Source organism: Harmonia axyridis, chromosome 1 (genome assembly GCF_914767665.1).
Source record: "Harmonia axyridis chromosome 1, icHarAxyr1.1, whole genome shotgun sequence".
Lineage (NCBI taxonomy): Eukaryota > Metazoa > Arthropoda > Insecta > Coleoptera > Coccinellidae > Harmonia > Harmonia axyridis.
In genome coordinates this window covers 39,321,972-39,349,910 of record NC_059501.1, presented here as the reverse complement: position 1 = coordinate 39,349,910, position 27,939 = coordinate 39,321,972, and the positions used below count along the sequence as shown (strand labels likewise).

The 27,939-nt window shown below is 33.7% G+C and overlaps 1 protein-coding gene across 3 annotated transcripts in view; it reads right to left on the bottom strand.

Annotated features, from left to right (window-relative positions):
- The window catches only part of LOC123671355 (nephrin), a 494,576-nt gene that overhangs the window by 11,671 nt on the left and 454,966 nt on the right, over window positions 1-27,939 (bottom strand). For all 3 annotated transcript variants that reach the window (XM_045605135.1, XM_045605136.1, XM_045605137.1), the window contains exon 11: window positions 25,418-25,720. In XM_045605135.1, coding sequence (XP_045461091.1) covers window positions 25,418-25,720 — 303 coding nt within the window. The remainder of the gene's footprint in view (window positions 1-25,417; window positions 25,721-27,939) is intronic.

Below are 27,939 nucleotides of genomic sequence, written 5' to 3'. Positions count from 1 at the left end.
GATGTCGATTCAATAATAGCATCTAATATAATAATAAACTCCAATCACACCTGAACTTGCTACACAAGTGGTTTATGAAATAGAAGATCAAAATCAACAATAGTAAGTCTGCACACATTACATTCACTCTTAGAAGGAACACTTGCCCCCAAGTATCACTCAACTATATTCCTATCCCCCAAAAATCAGAAGTCAAATATCTAGGGCTTCATATGGACGAGAAATTAACTAAGAGGTCACATATCAAGGCCAAAAGAACTCAACTAAACCTAAAAGTGAAACAAATGTACTAGTTGTTGAATAGAAAATCCACTTTAACCTTAGAAAACAAAGTGTTGATTAATAAAAGCATACTCAGACCAGTTTGGACATACGGAGTAGAGCTCTGGGGATGCAGCAAGCCATCAAATACAAAAATCCTCCAAACATTTCAATCCAAGACCTTGCGAATGATAGCAAATGCTCCATGGCATGTATCCAACCAAACACTCCATAATGATTTGAAAATCCCATATGTTTGTGAGATAACAAGACAACATTCCACAAAATACGAGACCCGCACCAATGAAAACTCACTAGTCAGCGAACTTTTCAATCTCACTCATACAAGAAGACTCAAAAGGACATGGCCAGAAGATCTTTGTGGATAGAACTCAGTCTTCCGTAACCGGATGGTAACTGTCTCAAATCAAGACCACACAAAATATTTACTTATTACCAAATTGAGTAGATTGTAAATTTGCAATAAATTAATAAAAAAAAAATTCTTCTTTAATTTTTCATTGCGTGTAGATGAATAATAACAATTTTAAGCTTGATACAGTTGGAGTTCAGTGAAAATATGTAAATAATGTTCATACCGAATTCCGAAATGGTTGCTTCTTCAATAGGCTCACTAATGAAGGTTGGCTCAAAAGCTCAAGACACCAAGATAGTGGTATTCTCGAATTTTTCATTTTATTATTTATTTTATTCACGTAGAACAAATCGAAATTAATTTGAATAGAATTGTAGGGAAGTGACTCTGTCTACTCAAAAGTTGGCGTTATGGGTGTCGCGTCTCACTTTACCTTGGCCTCGACGGATTCATAGGGGTCACCGCGTTGCAGCAGAGTCACTTCTCCACGATGCGATGGCAAGAGAAGGTGTGTCGTTTTAGGCAGAGATCGCTGGATTGCCTAACTGAAGAGTCCACCAGCGATCTCAGGATGAAACACCGTAATCTTGGCTCGAGAAAGTCTCGCCAAAGAATTTTGAATGAAAAGTGAAAATGTTGCCCTTGTACGAGTAAAAGTTTCTTTAATAATTTGGTTGTACTGATCCATAATATATTGATTATTTACGAAACAGTCGATGACGGTTTGAAAAAAATGTCTATACTTGTACAGGAAGTTTGGTTATTCGACTAGACCCTTTGAAGGGGTCATACTAGAGGTTATTAGCAACAAATTAAGTCCAGTCAACAATGGGTCAAAAGCAGTTGGTTACTCAGTTATGCCGGTTTTTAGATTTTTCGGAAAATCTCTGATTTTCGGTAAAGTATTTTAATTGTGTTGAAACTATTAGAGTGTGAAAATTCAATAATTGCTATCTTGAAAATTGAAAAATGGGTGTTTAGTTTAGAAATGGGGAAGGTCGCACAAAATTTATACCATCTTAGAAATAATTGGTGTTAAGTGGCCACAATTTTTTCTGAAAATTGTCTTTGGATCAGTTGTGTTACTCGAAAAAATTTCATGGCGTACATTAGCTTTCTAAAAAGGTATGAATGTTACAAACCTTTACACGGAATCGGACAAAAAGTCAAATGAAAACAGTAAATAACGTGATTTAACGTTTTCAAAACCCTAACGAAAATTCAATAATTCAAATCATTGATACAGATTTCATCAAGCTGTGTGTAATTAGTGCGAAGAAATACCTTACGTTCGAACATTCACATTTTCCGATGGCTGGTTTTGCGGTATTTTATACTGTTACGGGGTGTGTGATGGGTATGCCTCAGCAGCATGAAGGAAGTACCTACGCAAGTAATTCCCCCAACCATCGTTTGCCTTATTGGAACGTGTTTGATACTACATACATACAATCGTTCGAGAATCGGGGTGGGTTCAGCGGAGTCAAAGTGACGCTGGTAGATCAAGCCTCTTACACTCCCACCGATGAAGAACAAATTTTAGGAGAATTTTGAACAGATTCAATGAGAGAATTTTCGAATAGTCTTGATTTGACGCATTGAAAAGTATGTTTCACGATAATACTTCTTTCATATACATATAAATCAGTACACGCCAATGAAGCTGAAGGTTAGAAGAATATCTTCAATATTGCCAATATCCTGAGTACTTAGTACTCAAAATCCACAAAAGTCAAAATAAACTGTCCATCAGAGGTTTTTCTTCAATATGTAGATGAGGCCCTCTACAATTGTATTGTTAGGCCAGTTTTTTCCCTGCAAACTTGAATGGTGTCGCGTATGAGTACTTTTTGGGTGATCAGCTCTCAATGCTATAGGAGGACGTTCTGCTAGATAAGCGAGGATCAATTTCCTGGCCCGTTAGATCTCAAAAAAATTCCATGTGACTTCTGCATTTGATGTCGATCTCGAAGAATTGAGGGAGATGATTTTGGCGGCTGTTGAATATTAAAGTTTAAATCACGCTATTTTCCCTTTTTATGTAATATTTCATTCGATCCCGTGAAATAATTGATGACAAATATATCTTTTTAGAAAGCTGAAGGAACAAAGAAATTATGCACTTAATTCGTACGCCAAGTTCCATGAAGTTTTGTCAAGTAATACACAACTGATTCAAAGACAATTTACAAAAAAAAGTTGTGGCCACTCAATTACATATTTCTGAGATGGTATGGTATAGGTTTTGTCCACCATTATCCTTTCTATGATAAACCCTAATTGGCCTAATTTTTCAGATTTCAAGAAAGCATCAATTGAATTTTCACACTTTAATAAGTCAAACACAATTAATACTTTTTCAAAACAGCTCAGAGATTTTTAGAAAAATCAAAAAACTGTCATCCACTTTTAACCGCGTTGATTCGATTTAATTTGTTGCAAATTATACTTAGTATGACCTCTTCAAAGGATCACGTTGAATTACCAAACACCTTGTATACTGCTTCATAGGTGAAAGTTTTTTACTTTTGCCGATTACCATTTTAGTGGCTGTAAATATTTCTGTCCGCCATTTCAACCTTCTTTTTGCCCTTTTTGGTATTAGTCTCTTCGAAGCCTTCCGATTCCGGAACAGTCTGTTAACAATTCCTGAAACGGCTAATAGTTAGAAGAATAAAAAACAAATCGCGCCGGAATTTGGGCTCAACGCTCGACTTCAATGTCGGAAACTAAATCCCCAATTGATCCCCGGTAAGCGTCGACTTGTAGGGGTGAAAAATACACCGGTTGAAAATCCTCTCGAATTGTTACTTATACGACTAGAATTTTCCGGACCGAGGGAGGCCGTACTGATTTTTCGATTCCGGACTCGTTTGACCGGATTGTGGAATCGGTGCAATTATCCCGGAACATATAATGGGTTTATGCCAGATTTTTTGGGGTGGAACTTCATGATTACAGGGGATATACCGGAAACTTCGTGATCACAGAGGATATAAATTGGGTATTATGCTGGTTCTAATAAAATAAGTCCAAACTGAAAATCTTTTGACGGAAAGCAACTTTTATTTTTTATCCTTGATCTCATTATATTGATAAGTTGAATGCATTCTCATACACACGCAGACGTATCCTGCTTCGTAACTCGTAATTATTCTCATTTATTCACCATCCACCATTTCAAGATTTTGCTTCAATTGTAATTGTAAACTTAAAGTTTCTAATGTAAGAAATAATACCACCCAGGATGTAGTGTTTATTATAACAAACACAGTAGAACTAACTCACTCTACAGGATCTAAGTCGGAGGGATACCAGTGAGGGCCATATCGAAAGAATCTACCAAAAATCTACTGATATACTTTTTGACAAAATTTCACAGATAGCGCAGCATTTTAGTTTCACTTTACTCAGAATACACTTCATTTTAATGTCTCTTATGGTTAAATTTGACTTCATGAATATGATACATAGTAAAGATGCCTACAGATTCGAAAATAAAACAAGAATTTTTTTAAGGAAATCGTGAAAGCATCGATCCAATTTTACCTATGACATCGTAAAAATCGTTTCTGTTATTTGTGTTTTTTTTCAGAAATTACTCATTTCCATAAAAGTTTTTCTTCCAAAGAACATAGAATATTGCCAAAAACATGAAATCGTTGGCAAAGATATAAAAGAAACCCAATAAAAAATAACCAAAATAAAATTCTTTGAATATGAGTTCGAGGTACTAGATACAAGATACGTTTCGAAATTGAATCTGAAATACAAATAAAAAAATACGTTCTTCGGAAATAATTCAAGGATCCTATTATATAATGATCTTGAAGTTAGAAATTGTAAACCACAAAAAAATTTTTCCACACTCTTCATGAAAATTTTGAGGAAAGTATTATTTATGGGATGCATTCTTACAAAGCCACTGACTTTTTGAAGTAATTCCAATTATTTTGGCTACTGGTGGAAATTAGTATTTTTTGTTATGACAAAACGTTTTGGCTTATCTCAAAACCCACATTGTCCATTTGTATCTTCCAAATGTTGATAAAATATTCATACAAGTGCAGGTAGTTGGGGTCATGATAAGTGGGTTCTCTTCCTCTGAGATGCTTTCATTTTTTGTTATCTTGATTTTACTTCAAGCATCTGGCATAGTTTATCAGTTTAATGCCAAGAAAATTCTTGAAAACGTTATTGAAGAAATTTTGAAGTAGCGTATTCGCCATTTTGTAACCTCGGACCTCTGAATTGGATGTGTCAAGAACTTTAAATGAAATCTTAATTCAATAAAATTATTTTAAACATAATTCTGATCAGTTTAGATGGCTGCGCAGATTAGTGTGACCATCTATAGTAGAAATCTACTTTTTTAGTAGATTTTAGGCTATCTATGGTAGATGAATTTTTTATAGTTGATTTTGGTAGTTTTCTGCTTTGTTTGGCTGTTAGGTCCAAGATGGTACTATTTGTAATCTAAGCTTATAATGACTTGGTACAGGGTTGACAAAAATACAATAGTTTTGTGTGTGCTTATAAAGTAACGCGTAACATTCTTTATTAGTTAAATCAACAATATTATCAATAATACTTATTATCTAGCGACAATTGCTTTGAATGTAACACCCTGTAGTTTGTTACATTTTTAGATTTATAAAAATGAGCTGTTTTCAAACATGTTTGGTACTTGTGGTCTAGCAGACAGAATATGAAAAAAAATATTTCTTATTTTTATACATTTCTATTAATCTGAAAATGTAACAAACTACAGGGTGTTCCATTCAAACCAATTGCCGCTAGACAATAAGTATTTTTGATAATATTGTTAATTCAACTAATAAAGAATGTTACGTGTTATTTTATGAGCACACACAAAACTATTGTATTTTGTCCATCTTGTACAAATTGGAATCAACATGTGATACATTTTTGGAATCAGCTCAGCTAGAGTAATCGGAAAACTGAGACAAAATGGGGGTGTTCCATTTGAAAAAAAAATGACGATGACGTCATTACTCGAAAGTAATTCACCCTGTATATTAGATTATTATTTCAAAATACGGTAAATTAAAATAAAAAATTGACGTGTTTTAGGATTATTCCTTAAAATGGTTTGTTTAGCTAAAAATGAATTTGTTCCATACTTTAAGGACACAGTGTATAATAAGATAGATTTAGTAGCCCTACTGAAACCAGCGAAGCTATATGCTTTCTTTACTAAGATGCAGTCGAAAATCTCATCTGATACCCTGCTAATATCTGCACTATTTACAAACGTCCTTTTTTAGGATAAAGTTGTATCCTGCCAAATTTTATATTGTGAAAGTTTAAGTTACGTCATAACTCATATCTTGAGTTTTGTTATTCGAATACTATGGATATTTTAGGCCGTATGTTGTAAACTTTGTGCCCGTGAGAAAATTGAAGCTAAATTTTCCCATTTTGTAGCAATTTGTGGCCTATGTGCAAGTTTAAATTGTTTTCATTATATTTATATATATTTCAGTGAATTATTCCCTGTATATATGTATTAACACAGATTTTATGTTTAAAAAGGAAATTCAAATCAAAGGAAAAGTTCAAGGACCGATCCTTCTAGGAGATGCGCTTCTCTTTGAGGGATGTGTCCTTAAATTTTTCCACAGATTGGATCGCTAGAATTATGTTAGTTTGTTAAGTATTAATAAATCCTATATTCTGAGTGAATAAATTATTGAATTCTTGTAAGAGTTCATTCATAAATAGCAAATGTTCGTTAACTACCTGTTTAAATTTTTTTTGGAATATTCTACTAATTCCCCATAGGCTTTATTTTTGATATTCGTATGATTTGCGTATGCTGAACTTTTTATTTTCCATCGACAGGTTTTCTGCCTAAATATTTCTATGAAACCTATCAAAAATTCTTTCATTTTGCACAAAAATTTGGTATGCTACGAAGTTCCGGCGGTACCTGATAAATGACCAGCAGTCTGTGACCATCTGAAATCCGACCCGGATACTCAATAAAACAACCTCTTGAGTGGCAGGTTTCGAGGGCAGCCTGGGATGACAGTCAGTGTAGACTGGCTGCCATTGGAAGCCTGGATTCCAAATGCTCGAAAAAACGTCTCGTGAGTGGCGGCCATTAGTTTCTTCAAGCGTCGAAGGCATGACAGTTTCAATGAATTTACAGGGAACTAATTGCTAGTGTAGATAATGTGTAAAGGAAGTGTTAATTCTTCGAGGTGTCGAAAAAATGTAATTTCTGTTATAAATCTTAGGAGATTTACTGGGGAAAGCTCGAAAACGAACACGGTGGTACCGGATGTCACATCTGCGTATCACGTGCTGGTCCTTCAAGAATATTTCATGGCTCAGATTTCCAGTAATCCGCGAAGAGTTTTGTGGGCTGTACGGCAAAACTCTTTTTGGACTAGGGGTGGTACTTGTTACTTTCCCCCGATATCGGGGTGATGCTAGGGGTGTGGCCAAGTTGGAAGAAGGGATCAGTCAGGAGGGTCAGCCTAAGTTCAGAGCTAGGTTCAGAGTTAGAGTCGGTCGGTCAAGAGTAAGTTCGGTCGAGAGTAAGACGTAAAAGACGAAAGTCGGTTCGCGGACTAGAATAAGACGAGTCGCGAATGAATTAAAGACGAGACGACCGAAACTTTAAGTAAGACGAAGACAAGATAATTTAAGACGTTTCGTGAAGATAAAATTAGACGAGTTTGAGACGAAATTCAGTACCGTATACACTATGTTTGTACAGGGGGGGCAAATTTCGATGTTTTAGCACTACAACTTTTAAACCAGAGGAGATAGATAAAATCTGATACCCTATTCTCGGTCTCTTTTTCTGAGAAACTAACAAGGGTAGTATTCATTTTTGGCCACCTTCATTTGTTTTCGAGTTATAAGCGAAAATTGGAAAAATGGCGATATCGAAAAACATTTATATCTCCGCTAGTACTAATGATAGAGCTCTGAAATCGAGACATTATACAGGCACTTTTTCACGTAAAATACAGTGACGTGCTTGTCTTTTCAAAAGGGTTCTTAATTACGAAGCTATGACTCGAAGTTATGTTTTTTCAAATGGGAACACTAGATTTCTGTGCCATTTCCTGAGAGCTTACATTTTTCTGATTTCAAAAATATATAACATCGTATGGTTTGTATTGAAATAAATAACAGAAAATGCTCAAAAACCCTTTTTTACCTAAGAGTCTCAAAATTTCTATGGTTCCAACTGTTGATGATCACAGAAAAATTGGGCTTTCTATAAGAACAGTGTCCTTCCGTCAATCTGATTATTTCTATGCTTTTTACTAATTTCTAAAAAATTCAAATCTAGATACCTATATTTTATAAAAATAGTTTCCAAAAAAATAAATTAACTCGGAGAAAATTTCCTGGGTGGCTTGAACACAGTTTCAAATATTCATCTATTGAATTCAGTGCCAAATATCGAGAAGATGTGTCGACTGTGCATTTTGCAACTGTTGTCATTATTAGGTTGAATATTATTTCTTGTTTGTCCCCTTCGTGATTAAATTGTTGAGTTCAATCATATATGCGTTATTTCATATGCCATTTAAAATGGATTGGTGCGTATTCATTCTGGAGACCTATGAAAATAATCTTTCGATACATGCATCTCATTACTACTCTTTCGATTGAAAAATTCGATCTTGTGGTTTCTCCGTTATTTCCAAATCAATTTTTAGATAAAAAATTTATGAAATATATCTAGATTTGAATTTTGTAGAAATTAGTGAAAAGCATAGAAATAATCAGATTGACGGAAGGACACTGCTCTTGTTATAGAAAGCTCAATTTTTCTGTGCTCATCAACAGTTGAAAGCATAGAAATATTGAGACTCTTAGGAAAAAAAAAAAGGTTTTTGATCATTTTCTGTTATTTATTTCAGTACAAACCATACGATGTTATATATTTTTGAAATCAGGAAAAATTAGGCTTTCAAAAAATGGCACAGAAATATAGTTTCCCATTTGAAAAAACATAACTTTGGGTCATAGACTCGTAAATGAAGACCCTTTTGAAAAAACAAGCACGCCACTGGATTCTACGTAAAAAAGTGCCTCTATAATGTTTTAATTTCAGAACTCTATCATCAGTATTAGCGGAGATATAAATGTTTTTCGATATCGCCATTTTTCCAATTTTCGCTTATAACTCGAAAACAAAAGAAGGTCGCCAAAAATGAATACTATATTTGTTAGTTTCTCAGAAAAAGAGACCGAGAATAGGGTATCAAATTTTGTCTATCTCCTCTGGTTTAAAAGTTGTAGTGCTAAAACATCGAAGTTTGCCCACCCTGTACTGTAAGTGTGACTTTGTAAATATATGTTTGTAATTAAAAGTGTTTTATTATTTCCAGAGCAAAGTCACGAAGAAGAAGACGAAAGGTCAGGTAATTGAATTATTCCTCTAGGCGATCGATTGATCAAGCCTACATAAAGTTAAATAAAAATTCAATTCAATGCTAGCATTTTTGTTTCTTCTGCGAGAACTCTGTACCTACTCTTCATTAGGGCGCCCGACTAATGCAAGCTACGCCATTGATGATTGAAAAATTGATTGGAAAATGGAAGAATAAATGTAATAATCAATGATTAAATAGGAAATAAATGGGGGCAGAGAACGATTCAATTCAATTACTTCTTCTCTAACTAGTATTTAAAAACCATATTATTAAGAGCGAGTCGAACCCAAGTGCTCTTTGATAAAATTATTTCAATTCATTCAAAATTTGAATGAAAACAACATTTGATTTTGGATATTTATTTATTCTATGAGAACTATTTCATCATATTATGATTCCAAACCCTTCACTATATTATGTCAATCAAATAACTATGGTACATTCATGGGCGCCCGCAGAAATTTTTCTCAGGGGGGGCAAAATGGAAATTATTGAAAAACGATAACGCGTCCATCATTGTCGTATACGATATTAGTATTCCGTTTTTTTCTATTTATGTATTTATATTCATAAGTGAGAGGAGGACTGTGCGAAATAAAAATTATGAAGTTTTCCACTTCAACATTTTTTTTAAAACATCAACAACATAGGGTGATGTGAAATAATACGGTAACTCTTTTCAAAACGAGTCACATTCAATGAAACAATTCACAAAAAAATAAAATATAAAAAATATGGAGAACGGAATGAAATGATTATTATAATTTCTAATAAATAAAGAAGAATCAACGAGTAATAACGAAATACAGAATAAATACATAAACGCTCGATAAAACTATGTTTATAAAAATAATAAATGAATAATGAAATAAACACTGAATGACTCAAACAATAAAGTTTAAAACTTGCTACTAAAATATGATTCAAAATAACACAGAATTGCTCCAGATTGTGAAAACAACAAATAAGTATATTATCAAAATTAACAAATCATAAATTGCAAAAAAACAACTCATAAAAACTATATTAATACGAAATACTTGATCGCTATACAACAGAGTAGGCATATTTTATTGTAAACTAAAATTTAATTCTGCGCAAAATGCTGAAACTATGCTCTATAGTACAAGTAGTACATGGAAATGTAAGGAGAAGAATAAGGCATTCTTTGACAGCAGGAGAAAATTTACATTGTCCGATAAGGTCTTCAATTTTTATGTTTTCATCCATTTGTGATTTAGATGAATACTCATTTCAAAGGTTCAATTCACTTTCTAAATTTTCAATGTTATACATATTGCCGACCTTAGGTGCGAAAGATTCAATATCTAGAAATTTTTAATTCTTCTGCAAAGAATTGAACAAAAAAAAAAGCATTACATGTTCTTTCGAGAATCTCGTTTCAAGGGCTGATATCAAATGATCTAAACATGGGATGAATATAGATTTTTTGAAGCAATCTTCAGCTGAAGCTGCTTCATAATTAGATCTGTACATTTGTCTACCGCAAATTCGTGGTTTTCCAATCTCAATATTGAGACTCTGAGCAATACATGATGCTTTCGAAAAAAATACTGCGAAGCATGCATCATCTGAGCGATGTTTTCCACATATTTCTATAATTAAATTTATATGACGGTGAAAATCTACAAAATTAATAGCAACACTTTGTAGTATATTTGCTATTGGTTTCAATATATTTGAATATTTACTTGCTACCGTCAAACGTCACAAAAGTGAAAGAGTTTATTGCAGCCCATAAGTGAGCAGCTCTTTTTGTTGTTGAAGAATTCATTGAAATTTCTCCAGATTTTATAGCAAAGAGCGTTTTGAATATAGTATTGAAGTTTTCAGCGAAAACTCACAAAGATTTATATTCAGCTGACCAACGAGTTTCCTAAAACAAAGGAATATTTGGAATCAGATTTCATCTTGAGGTATTCTTTCGAAAAAAGACTAGAATGTCATTAACGGTGCCAATGCTATTACGAATTTCAGTTATTTTACTGATGTCATTTATTACTACATTCAACCTATGGGAGGCACAATGGAAATAAATTGCTTTCTTGTACTTATCTCTTATGATATTTTGAACCCTGAGAATTTCACCAGCCATGAATCTCTAAATCTTTATATCCAGCGTCTACTCTGAATTTCAAAAGATCACTAAAATTTCTTGTTGCTTACTCGTATAGGCATATCGTGGGTGAGTTCCGCAAAAAACTATTGTTTTTATAATCTGTAAATTTTTTTTTCTATTTTCTGCAACACTTTTTTTTATCTTTATCTATTAGGCAATAGGAGAGTATATATAAGATGGATTTTTAAAAAAAATTGACACGCATGGATTGCGTTCGGTTCCACGATTTTTCTTCACCCAAGGAGAGCTCAACACGCCCAAAAAAGTTTTCAATTCAAAAAATACCTCTGCCGATTATGGATATGTGTAAAATATCATATATTATGGATATACGTATAGTAATTCCATTGAAAACCCGGAAATTGTTGTGAATCCATTACTTTCCTTTTTTCCTTGCCCTTTGGATTGAGAAAGTAATATTGAGGGTGTTGTGCTGAAAAATGAGACAATCAAAATCTCAGGGGGGGCAATGGCCCCCCCTGGCCCCCCCCTGCGGGCGCCCATGGGTACATTGTCTGTTGTGGAAATGACAGATATTTATGTTTTTTTTTTGAAACAGAAAGGTTATCGGGTATGTAGTCAAACTTGAACAATTTTAGCTCTTTATTGCTTCAGCCAAGCTAAATACTAGAATAAAGGAACATGTTAGAGATTGTACAAAAGGGAGACAAACCACCGGATTATCAAAACATATATATGAAACGGGACATACTATGAAGTTCTCAGAGGCTAGGTGCTTAAGATCTGAGCGAAATAAATACAAACGAGAGTTTTTGGAGGCGGTTGAAATCATGAGCCATGAAACAAATATCTATTCAGATTTTAATGGTATTAATTCCATTTATTGCAACATCGTTCAATTGATCAATATGAGTCAAATTAGATGATTATGCATTACAGATGATTCCCTCACTATAAAACGCCTTATGATTATGAACAAACAGACCAAAGTTAAGGTCATTAAAAGATCACAAAATGTCCCGCGACCGGTTCAGATAGACGGACAAGTTCTGGAGCAGGTAGATAGGTTTCGGTACCTGGGGTGCTGGATAGATTGCAAACTGGATCCAGACATGGAGGTTAGATCAAGAATAGAACAAGCCAGAAACTGCTTTGTGCGACTCAGGAAACTGTCATGGTTGAGAAATATACGACAGTGGACAGGCCTAAATTTCGAACAACTCATGAGAACCCCCAAAAGCAGAGAGGAATATGCCATGGTGATATCCAACCTTCATTGACGGAGAGGGCACATTAAGAAGAAGATGTTAGATTCTGTTGTTAAGATTGAGAAAAGTATAGTTATTTCTTGCAAGTTACATTACATTACATTACACAGGGTGGCCATTTGAAAACGAAACAGACGAGATTACAGACGAAATAAAGTTTTTCGATAGAAATGCTCGGACAGGTCGATTTCTGTTTCGAGGGGGACAACTTAAGATGTAGGTTACGGACGCATAGCGCTTCAACCCTTGCTGCTACAACCCCCACTCCCAATTTTTGAATAGGGAAGATGGGATGAGTGATACCTCAATTTAAAGGTATTTTTATACTGATTTCAGCACAGTAATTGTTTTTTCATTTTATGCATTAGTTCTCGAAATATTCATGCGTTAGTTAGTTAGGAAGGAAGCCACAGTCATGGTTGTTTTGAAGCTCAAAATGTCGATTTTTCACAAAACACTACAAGTGCCATGAAAACACCACTTCATTTTCAAATACTTAGTTAAGAATATTTCGAGAACTAATGCATGAAATGAAAAAACAATTACTGTGCTGAAATCAGTATAAAAATACCTTTCAAATGAGGTATCACTCACCCCATCTTCCCTATTCAAAATTTGGGGGTGAGGGTTGTAGTAGCAAGGGATGAAGCGCTATGCGTCCGTAACCTACATCTTAAGTTGTCCCCCTCGAAACAGAAATCGACCTGTCCGAGCATTTCTATCGAAAAACTTTATTTCGTCTGTAATCTCGTCTGTTCCGTTTTCAAATGGCCACCCTGTATATGGACATTGTAATAATTTTAACATTTAAGACTGACATTGATGTAAGTTCTGCTGTACTGATTTCTGTGTGTTTTTTACAACTTTATGTAATTTTCAGTAGCCCTGAAGAAGGACAAGTTATTGTCCGAAAGCTTGGCTGAAGCACTAAATAGCTAAAATTGTTCAAGTTTGACTACATACCCGATAACCTTTCTGTTTCAAATTATAAATTGTTAGTCGAGATTTAAAAGTAGTTATTTATGTTTTTTGAATACATACATTTAGGAATCATCATATCATCAGATACTTCTCAATATAAATTCACTTGGATATCAATCTACACAGATTCATTTGGAAGATTGTTAATCCCAAAGTAATGTCCACAGTTGGAATAATTCACGTTCATTTTTTTTACCAAGTTAAAGTTAATCAGAAAATTGCGGAGTGTTTTTCACCGTCAGATTTCCAGGCCGCAATCCTAACCAGAAAAGAATACTCGCGTTGTTCAATCACAATGGAAACGCACCAAAGATTTAACAGGCAATTCAACAAAGGGGATGAATAATTCCAGAGGCATTAATCACTGGTTTACACGACATCAATGAACATATTATTCTCTCATTCATATGCAGAGTGTTTCAAAAAAGCTCTGGGCGCATCAGTTCGTTTAAATGGTCTTTTGTGCTGCGGAATTTCCAGTTGAAATATGGCTAGAAAATTCGCCAAGTTTTAATTAACAAAATACAAGAAGAACCGACTCATTTTTCTCCCTTTAATAATTTACATGCGGTAAAAAATTCAATTTCAGTGTGAAATTTACATAAAGGTACATGTTCCTTTATGGGGTAGATGCTCGAGCAATAAGTATACTCTTTGAATTGTCGATGTCTTACAATTTTCCAAATGTTCATGAATTCTTGTTACATTCAAAACGATAACAATAGTACAGGGTGCTTCACGTAAGCGGGTCACTGGATTTTGTGGCTTATCCTTTGAGCAATATTGAAAAAAAAAAAACATCATAAGGATAGTATTTTTCAAAGGCTATCCAAATATGTTATCGGAAAAACTATCCAACCAAGCTGGAAAGTTATTGAAGAAAAACCGTTTTTCCAAAAAAATTTTTTTTTGCGAATTGGTCTGGTTTTCAAGAAATAGTCTCTGGCACTCAAGACCAGTCATACTCAACCTTTTTTTACCTTGGGCCGCATAATTGCTACTGTTCATTCTTGCGGGCCGCAGTAATTCACCTACTTGTAAAACTAGCTTTAGCCCGCGCGGTTTTCGTTTATCGAGCATAATCAAAACCCTTTTTTTTAAGTTGGTTACAAAGTCCTTTCCTAAGCTTTACTAGTTCCTGTCTGTGTAACAAATTTTATCAAAATCGATTCAGTGGTTTATGCGTTCACGCAATTATGCTAATAACAGGTTTTGAAAATCATGGTACATAAAGGTACATGGTACATGGTAAATAATAATATGACAATTTAACTATAAAATCAGCTAAAAAAACGCACCCAAGATCACATAGAAACGAAAATTACAAGAGCAAAAAACGTGAGATAAGGCATTCTCGCTAAGAAGATTAGGTATAGGTAGTATCATAAAGAATCCACTGGTTAAACTATAGTAATAGTGTTCTGTGTGTACGCAATAAGGGAGAAAACAAAGGTAAATGAGTAAATATTGATACCGTTATTTTTGAGTAATTTCGAAACCTTATCTGTGATAGTACTGTGAAAATTGTAATATTTGACTATACCGTGGCTCGGGCCGCACGTTGAGTATTGCTGCTCTAGACCTTCTCATCTTGAAAACTAACCAAATTGGAAAGTTTTTTTTTGAAAGAATGGTTTTACCGCAATAACTAAACGATAGTTTTTCCGATAACATATTTGGATAGCCCATGAAATACTATCATTGTAATGGGTCACTTTTCAATATTGCTTTAGGGATAAGCCACAAAATCCAATGACCCGCTTACGTGAAACACTCTGTTCATTTGTTGATTAGTGAAATAAGCCAACTTTTATTGGATTCGTTACTTCGATATAATTATTTCCTTACTATGCATCTTTATTCATTATAATATTATAAATTGAATTCTGTCAAGAAAGTCAATATTTATTTTATCGAAATTTTTTTTGTCGATGAGTTTGTCAATTTCGAATTATTAATATTTTTGTAACGGAATAAAAAATTAATAGTTATTTCAAAATGAAATTCAATACTCGAATAACAAGTAAGAAAAATAAACAAGTAGGTACACTTCATATTTGAAGTTTCATAATATATTATCTTTAATTCTGTACCTAATCCGTTCATTCAACAACAGCTTGTAGATCAAAATCACGCGGGAATATTTCAATTTCACACAGATTTCATTTTTATTTTAGTATTATATGTTGGTGCTCGAAACTCTGCTGCCACGGATTTATCTATTATTTGTCGATTTTCTGATACAGAAAACTGTTCTGCCAATCCACATTTTTCAATGCAAAAGCACTAAACGATATTAATGGCAATATTTAATTAATTTCAATAAAAATTCACTTAATTAAAAAAATAATGTATAATACACGTACATTATAACACTCGTTCATTCAAAAATTCGCAACTTCGTGGCTCGTTTTTGAATTTTGAACACGTGGAAGAAAATCAATGTCTTCTGCACTTGTATTACTTTTTACTAATGTCAAGAAGTTTTCATATTTTCTTCGTATTTTTGTAACTTTCTTCAATTTTTCTGGCAACTGGCCAGAGGCAATAAAGTGACTCTACTATGGATACCAGGGCACTGTGGAGTTGAAGGAAACGAAAAAGCCGATGAACTTGCAAAAAGTGCATCAAGGTTAACACTTGCTGGACCTGAGCTGGACATGTGGGCTAAAAAACGACATATAAGGCAGCGGTTCAGCAATGGGAGTTGAATAACAGGATAACCCACTGGACAAACACTCCAGGACTTACTGAGGCCAAGAAATTAGTGATGATTTCATCTATCTACGCCAGAAAGCTCTTGAAGCTGTCACGAGCCGAACTTCGGGTGATGGTGGTACTGCTGACAAACATCATTTGTACCGTATGGGAAAGTCAGCAGATGAGATTTGCGGGCTCTGTGGATCAGAAGCAGAAACAGCCGAACACATGGTATGCAAGTGTCCAGAGCTGGCTGGCCTAAAAACCATTCATATAGGTAAGCTGGTCCTGGATACCCTAGAGGTAACAGCTTAGGTCTCTAAGAAGGTTGTCAGTTTTATCAACGTCATTGACAACCTCCTTGGGTTTCCATGAATGAGTAAGGTAGAGAACAAAAGATCTACATGGTCGCAGTTCCCGGAAGGTTTACCGAGCCACAACGACCTAAGTTCCAATAATAATAAATAAAAAATAGTAATAACTTTCTTCAATGGAATACAATCAGTTTAAATCTAGGGGAGATGATTCGCGAATATATTAATTAGACGAGTTATTGATTTTATTATTATTTATTGATAATCTTGCAATTTCTTGCAAGCGTCCTTGATTCTCTGAAGAAGTTCTATCGTTTGTTCGTGTCGAGTAAATTCTTGATTTTGATAATAACCTCGAACTGAGGCACAAATAAAATAATTGATAGAATTCAAGTCGGGGCTCCTTACAGGCCAGTTATGAGGTCCATCCCTACATATCCAATGATTCAGAAAATTTTCCAGAAATTGGTCACTATGGCCTTGAAAATCAAGCAAAGCAGGTAAATATTTTGAAGAAAATCAAAATGAACTTCACCGGTTGAAAAGGGTGGTAACACGTACGGAAAAACCAATCAATTATTATAAACACCACACCAAACATTAAATGAAAACCTGTATTGGCAGTGGCCGTGTTTTGTAGCAAAAGATTTGGTTCGACGCAGACATATGATTTTTTTAAATTAATGATACCATCTCTGGTGATTTGTGCTTCATTGCTAAACAAACATCTGTACGAATCCTTTGATTTAGCAATATCCACCTAAAAACTAACTTCTGAACTTTTCCTATTATTCTTAGTTTTATTGAGTATTAAAATCGCATGCGGAAGTTTGAGGAAAAGCTTGCTTTAATAAATAAATAAATAAGTTTATTGAAGCAGAAAAATATAACGAAAAACAGTTTCTGAAAACAAAATTAATTCGAATATCCTATCAAATTGAAAATTTTTTGATTTTGATTTTTTGAACAGTGTTTTTTTTTTTTTGGGTTGAATCTTTTTTATCAATTTTTCCTAGGTAGGACCTGAAAGAAAAATTCATTTGCTAAGTCTGTATGAAGTAGTTGTTGCAGAGAATAAACTTATCAAATATCATGAAAATATATAGGGTGGTTCGAAAGAAATTGACAAAATCAATAAAAGACTCTGTATCTTGATTATGAATAGAGATTGACCTTTTAAATATAGGTTATTCTGACTCGCCCCAGTGTCCTCTATGTACCCTTAGCTTCCACCCATTCACCAATGAATCACCCCGTATACAGGGTGTCCTGGGAAGAATGCGAAAAACGGATACCATGAAATGAGGTCATCATGGAGGACTCGTATCAAGTCCTGAGTGCCTTCGTTTGGGATATACGGGATGATGTTCATCCTATGAGTGAAATTTTACAGTTCAATAACATTTTAACTAATCGACCGAATAATTTCAAATTTTGAAGTTTTGTCACCCTTTACTATCGACTCCCTTCAATATTTCTGAAATCGGGTAAATCCGGACTAGGAAAATTTCAGACTTTGATCACCCTGTACGTGAACATTATGATTTTTTTCCGTTTTCGTTATCACAAAGAATTAATTCATAATAAAAATTCTAAATCTCTGCTTGGCACGGTCATACAGGGTGAACAGTAAACATTCCCTTATAAGTGATTTTTTTTAGTTCAATAACTCCTCAACAAATCCAATGAATAATTTCAATTTTTGAAGTTTTGCCCCCTTTACCATCGCCTTCCTTCAATATTTCTGAAATCGAATAAATCAGATCCGGACTAGGAAAATTTTAGACTTTCTCTATTTTCGTGAATATCACCTTGTAGGTTGAAATCATGATTTTTTTTCGTTTTCGTAACCACAAATAATTAATTCATGATTCTTAATCTCCTGCTTGGCACCGTCATATAGGATGATCAGTAAACATTTCCTTATGAGCGGAATTTTGCAGTTCGTCATTCACAAGGAATGAAATCAACAATTTCCATTATTTTCACGTATGGACTCAAAATAATCCAAAATCAGTGATTTATAAAAATTTCCAAGTTAGATTCTCGATAAATGTTTGGTGCGGTATCTACAACAACAATTTGATTTGCCCCAATATTTTTTAAAATAAGCAGACATGAGAAATTTATGAAAATTAAAAAAAAATTTTTTTTTTTAGAAACATAATTTTGTTTGTCAGAAAACATTTCAATGAAAACATTGTGGTTGCAACATGATGGATCTAATGCGCACTAACAAAAAAAAGTGCGCAAATATTTGATTGAGACTTTTAAAAACAGATGGATTGGCAAAGTGGAAATATCGCTTGGCCTCCTCGATCCCTTTAGGGAGCAATTGCTACAAAGAATTATTAATATACTATGCGATATTATTAAATCTCAACCGAAAACAATAGCGTAATCTGTGGCACAACTATATCAACGTGCTCCAAAATGTATTGAAATGGAGGGACACCATTATGAACAATTTCTGCTGAACTGAAAATATTTTATTTATTTTGTTTATGATTCATTGTTATCAAGTTCAAATATTTTCAATTTATTTGCTGTTTATGTTCTGTTCTTCATCCAGTTTGTGGATTAACAGTTTTCTTGAATAATTTGGGAAAAATTTAGGGATGACATTCGTAAATGGTTAAAAAACTGTAGTTTTCGAAATAATTCTACCGAAAAATTCAGGATATCTCGAACTATGAAATTTCTTTCATAAGGAAAGGTTGATTGATCACGCTGTATGACTGTGCCAAGCAAGAATTTAGAATTTTTATTATGAATTAATTCTTTGTGGTTACCAAAACGAAAAAAAATCATGATATCAACGTACAGGGTGATTCAATATTCAAGAAAATGAAATTTTCCTAGTCCGGATCTGATTTACTTGTTTTCAGAAATATTGAAGGAAGGGGATAGTGAAGGGTAACAAAAATTGACAATTTGAAGTTATTCGGTGGATTAGTTAAAGAGTTATTGAACTAAAAAAAAATACTCTTAAGGGAATGTTTATTGCTCACCCTATATGACCGTGCCAAGCTGAGATTTAGAATTTTTATTGTGAATCAATTCCTTGTGTATGCAAAAACAAACAAAAATCATTATGTTCACGTACAGGGTTATCCAATATTCACGAAAATAGGAAAGATCTGAAATTTTCCTAGTCCGGATCTGATACTCTTGATTTCAGAAGTATTGAAGGAAGGGGATAGTAAAGGGTGACAAAACTTCAAAATTTGAAATTATTCGGTCGATTAGTTAAAGAGTTATTGAATTGTGAAATTTCACTCATAAGATGAACATCACCCTGTATATTCCAAACGAAGGCACTCAGGTGATTGAAACCTTTTGATACTAGTCCTCCATAATGACCTTCAATCATGGTATCCGTTTTTCGCATTCTTCCCGGGACACCCTGTATTATAATATAAAAGGATGAGTGCTAACCTGAGGTTAGGCTGTTTCCTGGCCATATAACGTAGCCAATTAAGAAGTAAAATATCGATGGGTCCAGGTTCGAGAAAACCCACAAATCAGAAGCATAGAAAACTTTACGATGTTCCCTCAGGTCGAATTTTCTATTGAGATATATCGCTAGCTCGTATTGAATGGTAAATCGACAATGGCGAATCAGTAGCCTCTGAGGAGAATGCGCCAAAATATCTCATAAATGCGAAATTGAAGAAAAATGGATTTAGCTCCACAGGGAGTTATTCGGCGTATACATCATACTGAGAATATTACTACGACAAGAGCAGAAGTTGAAATTGATCTCCTCTAATCTAAACTGAAAAATTCATTTGATATACCTGATTTACTATTTTTGGAATGCGTAAAATCCATAAATTCAGTAACAAATTCGAGAAGAGCACTTGACATAAAGAGCTTTCGATACTTATTTATTCTGTATGTATTGCGACTTCGGAGACCAAAGAAGAGTATATATCTCAGGGAACGAGCAAAAAAGATTGAGTTAAAGCTATGGCTTCATAATCTAGGAGGCCGAAAAGATTTAAATTATACAGGATGTTTTATTGGCAAACGAAAAAACTTGAACAGTGTATAGAGGACACCGAGGTGGTTCTAGATATACCCCATTTATTGGGTCTGACTGCCTTGGTTACCGAGTTACAGGGTGATTCATGAATTTTGTTCATTTCTTTTCGAGGTCATAACAAGCAAACCACCCAGTATATTTTCTTTATATGTACCACACATCTTTCTCATTTGAAGCTTAAATGAATTACTTAATGATAACAGAGAAAATCCAGGTTTTCGATTACCAAAAAATTGTGAAACGATTGTAATCCAATTTCTCGAAAACTTCACATTCGAATTGAAAATTGGTGCAGCAAAATATACTGTGCAGAAATTTTAATTTTGCTGCTGCGTTTAGTTTTTTGTGTTCTGTTCAAATCTAAAAACGTATTTTCACAATTCTATATACAGGGTGTTATTTCAAGGATACAATCTTTTCAAAATTTTTTGGTAATCCAAAACCTGGTACAGGGTACAGGGTGATCCAATATTCAAGAAAATAGTGAAAAAGTCTGAAATTTTCCTAGTCCGGATCTGATTTAATTGATTTCAGAAATATTGAAGGAAGGCGCTAGTAAAGGGTGACAAAATTTCAAAATTTGAAATTATTCTGTCGATTAGTTAAATAGTTATTGATCTGTGAAATTTCACCCATAAGATGAACAACACCCTGTATATCCCAAACGAAGGTACTCAGACGATTGAAACCTCTTGATACGAGTCCTCTATGATGTCCTTAATTCATGGTATCCGTTTATGGCATTCTTCCCAGGACACCCTGTATAAATTTCGCTGCGATTATTAATTACATTCATTCGAGGAAATCAGGAATAGAAATTAGATGACAGTTTACTGTATCGTTTACACATGCACGAAGATATGCATTGGCCTACGCCCAGATTTTCACCAACTTTCTTGTTCATTTGCCTATATTCAATTTTAAATATAGCATGCTACTGTTCATTCATGAAATTTTAAGGCTAAAAACGAAGAAAACGCCTTTGAAACTTCTCAACATGAAAAAATGAAATAAAAAATTTGTGTCGATATCATTGATACGTAATTAAAGTAACTAAAGTAACATAAGTAATGGCCCTCTCCTACTTTGAGTTTTATTTATCAAATTGAGTGGGATATAAGATGAAATTGTGATGAAGCGGATCAAGTTGCGCCAAATCTGGAACATTCATATGAAATGTACTTTGGCTTCACGTAACGGATGCAGTAATGATTGAATAATATTGTAATTGGATCGACACAAAGACAAAACCAGTACAACCGAAGTTGACCAACGGTCTAATTTACTCTCGATCTAATTACTAAATTGCCTTCATTATTCTGATCGAAATATACACTTAGGGCGGCAATGCCACTAGTAGAGAACATTAATTTATCAGATATACCGAAAATAATAAGTGTTTATTCCATTCAATAACGTCAAATTATACCAGTTAAATATTATGGTGAATATTTATTTTGTGGAGTCGGATTTAGGGGTATTATAATGAGGACTTTTGAATATTGTATTCAATGATGTTACAAATAAATGTCTCATTCTAAAGGATAATATATTGAAAACTCTTGATAATACAAATCGAATTATGAGTATTTTTTTTCATTGATGAACTAATAATAAATGAAAACGTCAAGTAACTATATTATACAGGGATATCGAAAACCGTTAGAAATACAGGGTGGCTTGAATTACAGAAAAGTTGCGTTATCTAGGGATTAGTGTGTGGGTGTGAACATATCTAAAATATCTCCAAATGGTTTCCGAGACATCTTGAAAAAACTAAAAATCGAGATTTTCTTTTTTTTTCTGTATAACTCATTTGTTTCTGGAGATAACTTCACGAAATTCGGTTTGTAACCATTAACCAATAAAGAGATTCTAATGGTGTCGTCATATTTTTTTTGTTCTTCATTGTTTTAGAGACGCGATAGTTAATTTTTTTCTTATGGACACCATATTGGTTCTCCTTATAAGCTGACGAAGAAAAAAATTAAAAATTCAACAATGTATCACACTCTACAAAAATATCGAGTCTCGCTACGCAAATTTGAACTTCCTTTTCATTTTTTTGTTCAAATAGTAGGCTGGTGCCAGAATTGTCAAATAACTTGTCACTTCGTTCAGTTGTTATGTGAACCATATCTTAATTTTTGTAAAAACCTTGTCTTAATCAATTCTGGGTTATACAGAGTGATCATAATTAATATTCAAACATTAACTTCAAATTATGGTCAAAAATTTCGTTATTTCAAATGAAACATCCAGTATTTCTATATCTTATCGATCGTAAAAATTTATTTCAAAGTTAATATTATTTGTTATTTCTACACCTAATGCGTTTTTTAGTGGATTTAATTCAAAATAAGAAAGTGTTTGGCCATTATTTATACCATTATATACGGCGGAGTCGGTTTCTTCTTTAATAACCAATTAATAACTCCATATGTTCAATTTTTTCGTCATTTTCTCGAAAATAGTACTTCTAGAGAAACTTATCATTATTTGACCTTGCCATTCCATTTTTTAATTAATATAGGGGGTGTTACATTGAGAAAAGTGTAACTTTGTTCTATATCTATGTTTTTGAACCCTCTGTTCATATGAACATAATTTTAAATTTTGCTCCTGACTATACACATTGCAAAAAAAGATTTTTGAAATATCTTCATTCAGACTTTTAAAATGAGGTCCGCGTCTGTTGTGGTCCTCCCGGTATACTTTATTATGTATGAATATAAAATATATGTATGTCTAATCTTTATGCATTACAACACTCAATTCATCCTATCGCCTAATTTGGGAAGTTATTTGGTGAATCCAAGCTAAAGTTTCTATCATAGTGTAAGCCAGAATGAATTGTAAAAAATTTATTCGAGCGCATTCGCCATTTTGCAACACTCAGCATTTCATATTGAATTATATTATATTATCCAAGTGGAAATTATAAGTTTCATTGGAAATGGCAAAATGCAAATTGAAAGTTATAATATTGTTTTTTCTTTGTTTACTTTCCTCTGAGATAGCTGCAATGTGCGATAGGTAAGCGAGATATACAGTGCTGATGGGTCAGTAACTCAGTATGTAATAAATGTGTTATTATAGAATGAAATGTATAAAGAATATCAAAAGTCAAACGGAGAGCGTTTTCCTATAGACAGTGAAAGTTCAATAAGAAAGAAGAGGAGAGTGCATCCCTACCTCCTCAAATAGCATCATACTACCTTGAATTAACTGATGGGTTTTCATTTATGTTCCTTATATTCGATATCTATTCTATCGGGACGTATCTTTGCCCCAAAACTGTATATAATATTTATTTTATGAAATTTATTGATAAATGAATGATATTTTGAACAATTCATCTAATTTTTACCCCTTCCATCTCAACTATTGATCCATTGATCAAATTCAAGCGATTCAATCGGTAATCTATTATTTAATATATGGCCCACGATCACGCCTGGCTAACCCCGAATCAGAATCTGTGACACCCCACCTGTCGACAAACTCACTAGAATTTGCAATTAGTTCACCCTCCACCCTCTCTGTCTCGATTTATTTCTGAGTCTCTCCCAAGATAATAATGTGAGATGGTTTCCTTCAGACGAAATCCGTCAAAAATACTGTCGAGGAAGTGCGTGAGGGTGCAGATTCATTCATCAAAAGTGACGTATTCGCCGGAGGATATAGGGAAAACACAGAATAACGATATTAAATTTTGCCAACTATATGACTTTGTCCTTGACGCCGACGAAATTTTATCAGTAAAAATATGCATGATAGAATTGCAATTAGTAACGAACGAGCAGAAATAAAAACACTATTCAAGGAGTGTTGCATAATACTTCCTCTCCATCACTACTGAAAACGAGAGTTGAGTTAATGAATTAATAGATGATTGAGGTAATTAATGAAGACTAGGAGATTTTATTGAACTAATTTCAAGAAGCACTGCTGTAAAAAAATAATTCGTAGCTGTTATATTGAACTTCGTAAATGTCTTTTTTATATCTGAATTCGCCAGTTGCCAGTTTGCTTGGAATTGAGGAAGAAAATGGGTAAGAGTTTTCTAGGATAAAATTCAGAATGATCTAACATAGAATACGTTTTTTTAATTTTACAACAAACCAGCTGTTCGAGGAGATCCAAAGTCGATGTTTAGTTGTTTTTGAAATGTCTAGAGCACGTGTACGCGGAATTTATCGCTATCTAAGTGAATTTGAAAAAGGTTGAATTATTGCTCTACGGGAGGCGGGATTGTCATTTCGAGAAATCGGTAACCGTACGAACAGAAATCCAACTTCTGTTATAAGATATTGTCAAGCATGGTTTGATAATACCCAAAATCGAAGAAGAGTAGACACCGGACGTCGAAGGGGTACAAATAAAGTTCAAGATCGACGTTTAAGACATATGGCCATTAAAGACCGATTTGCGACAACTCGATCTTTGGCTGATGAGTGGTTAGGAGAACAAGGACATCCTGTAACTGTCCGAACGGTGAAAACTGATCGCAATGAAGGAAATTTTCTACACTAATGGATTCTACGGAAAAAAGTGTATGTAGCATGTTTTTGTTTCATGTTTATAGCACCAATGATAAAGAAATTATGAGAACTTTTCATTTCAAGCCATTTTCCAATTTTCTCTTATAGCATGGAAACAATTGAATTTATGTGGATTCGGCTTACACCACAAGAATTCTTTCAAAAATCGAGCCTGATAATGTGCCATTTATTTCTTTCTAGCTCAAAGGGATTCTTAGATACTCTCACTAGACAACGAATTTGGGATACTCAATACACCCTAAATACTATATTATTTTAAATTTTCAGCAATTAGAAAGCTCTTATTGACTTTTGTCTCCAGCTCCTGGACCAAATCGTTCGAATATTTCGATCATCACTAATTCATTTTTAATTCGTCAAATTTCAAACTCACTCACCCTGTAGTTTCGCGACTCCTTTGAAGGTGACAGACTCAATCACAGTAGGCTCACTTCGACCTTTGGCGTTGACAGCGTACAAAACAATTTTGTAGTTGATGCCTGGGTCGAGACCGTCGACAGCAAATGTGGGGGGAGTTCTGTAAGTGGTGAGATTGACTCTCGGCCTCAGAGACGGCAGTTCGAATACTTCCATCAAGTAGCTTTGGGGTAGTCCCCCGTCGAATCCCTCAACACAGAACACTTGGAGCGACTCGAAAGTTTGATTGGATATTGTGCAATTCTGCAGTTGAGATGGGCGTCCTGGAGAAAAAACGCTAATTAGAATATATCTGTATACAATGTGATCCATTTAGAAAAATCCTCTGAAATAACTCCTTGGGAAGAGTTTGGAGTTTTCAAATGAAAGTTTCTTAGTCTTCAGAGGGACATCGAATGCAGACATTGAATGTGACCTTGGAATTTGATTTTAAGGTCATTTCAATACCAAGTCGATCCTTTTCAATAGGGAATTTACATGTTTCCTTGCGGAATATCATTCTTCTTCAAAGAATGAAAACCTTTTTTCCATAAAATGAATTAATTTTGATATATGAAGTGTTTCACGATAAGGTAATACGAAGTTATTTCTCAAAGAATAATTTGTTTTTACATTCCGTATGAACATATTCAAAAATGAAACTAGTTCGGTTCCTGTTTTTTTTTCCAACAACCACACACTGCGATAATAAAATTCAGCGCATGGCGAATTGTGCAAACATATGCATTGGTAGATATATAATAATAATAATAGTGCCTTTATTGCAAAAAAAATTATACATAATATAGGGGCGAAGTCTAGCTTAATTATCATATATTTGTTCTTATTCATTCATTCCTCCTCAAACTCTCGTTATTGATGCTTTTATCAATAGAATGAAGCTTTGGACAAGGGACCAACTGAGCATTACTAATTATGGGGAAACTTTTGGATATTCAATTAGCTGAATGTGCTTTAAATTTTATTGGTTTGCATTTTTAATTAGAAATTTATTTTTGATTTATATTTTGTCTATCCGTAGATACTTGTTCGAATATGCTCGAAAGGTTGTGTGTAGAAGATTTTTATTATAACCATTCTGAGTTTAAAGCACTTCATATCCTCAACTCCATTTTTTAAAAAATCTACTTGATCTTGAGAAATCCTTGAAATCAAGGCTCTTCCTAAGGAGTTATAATATTTCAGTGGACCTCTCAAAATAGGTCAACTCGTATATAATTCAAAAGTCCAGGTTATAACTTTATGACGTGATAGATCTAGTTGAAATAGGTAGATCTGTCAAGGGTAATGTTTTTTAATTTAGAATCACTTCGGAGATGCAGCTTCTAAACGAGTTGGAATTATAAGCGTTTGAATTTTTGAGAATATTGTACTCAGGCTGTTTCCAATATTTTCTTTTTTTTTCTTATTGAGTTCCCACAATGCCTTAATAGCGTAATTTTCGGGAGTATTTTGTCTTCAATTGCCTTTTATATTCACGCCAATGGCTATAGGGGCCATTTAGAGTCATAGAGTCAACACCTTTGAAGTGTTCGATGTCGTAAAAGGGTTGAAATATTAATCATCCAGTTGGACTGACATGATAAGCATAAAAACAGTTGAAGAAATTGCACCAAATATTGTCTAAATTCTAGCTCTCTTGATTTACTTAGTCCTTACAACTGGTCAGTTCCTAAATAAGTTGAAGTAAGCAATCATTACCCCAATTCTCAAGGATGGAGAGGAAGATGACCCTAAGAACTTTGGACCAATATACGTAACTTCTGTCATAGCTAAAATTTTTGAGAAATGTATGACTGTTGGAATTAGTAGTTGATTTATGGTAGTAGGAGAAGGATTTAAAAATATTTTAAATGTAAAATTGAGATACTGAAATAAATTGATAATTCGCCCCACGTTGGGCGCCAATTGTAATGGATCGTATATATTGTTTTAATTTTCAAAATAGAATATTTAATTTGAAATTGGATAATTCGATCCAAAAACGGATATAATGATTTTGAGTTTTCAATTTTATAATGACTTTTCTCAGAGTTCAGAAACTGAATTTAAGAAATTAGAAAAAATTTAATTAATAATGAAAAATTAGATATAAAACTATTGATTCCAATACATAATTGAATCTGAAATTACTCATCTAAAAATCTTCAATCTTCAAAACAAACTGCAAATTTTTTATCATCCAATCCTTTTCTGTGGTATATATTTCTGTATGTTTATGGAACTAACCTTAATCTTCAATCTGATAACTTTCAATGTTCAATTATTTTACCTTTTCTATTTCTATATTTTCTGATTTAATATTTGATTACTTGATTCATATGATGTTATCTGTACTATATATTATTATTGACTCCAATTTTTGATGAAAAAATACATAACAATACCTTTCAATTAATAGCAAATTGTCGGATCAGCAGTTCGGGTTTATAGAAAACCTTTCCCGAGGATGCCTTATTTCCCTCGACACATAGAGTACATG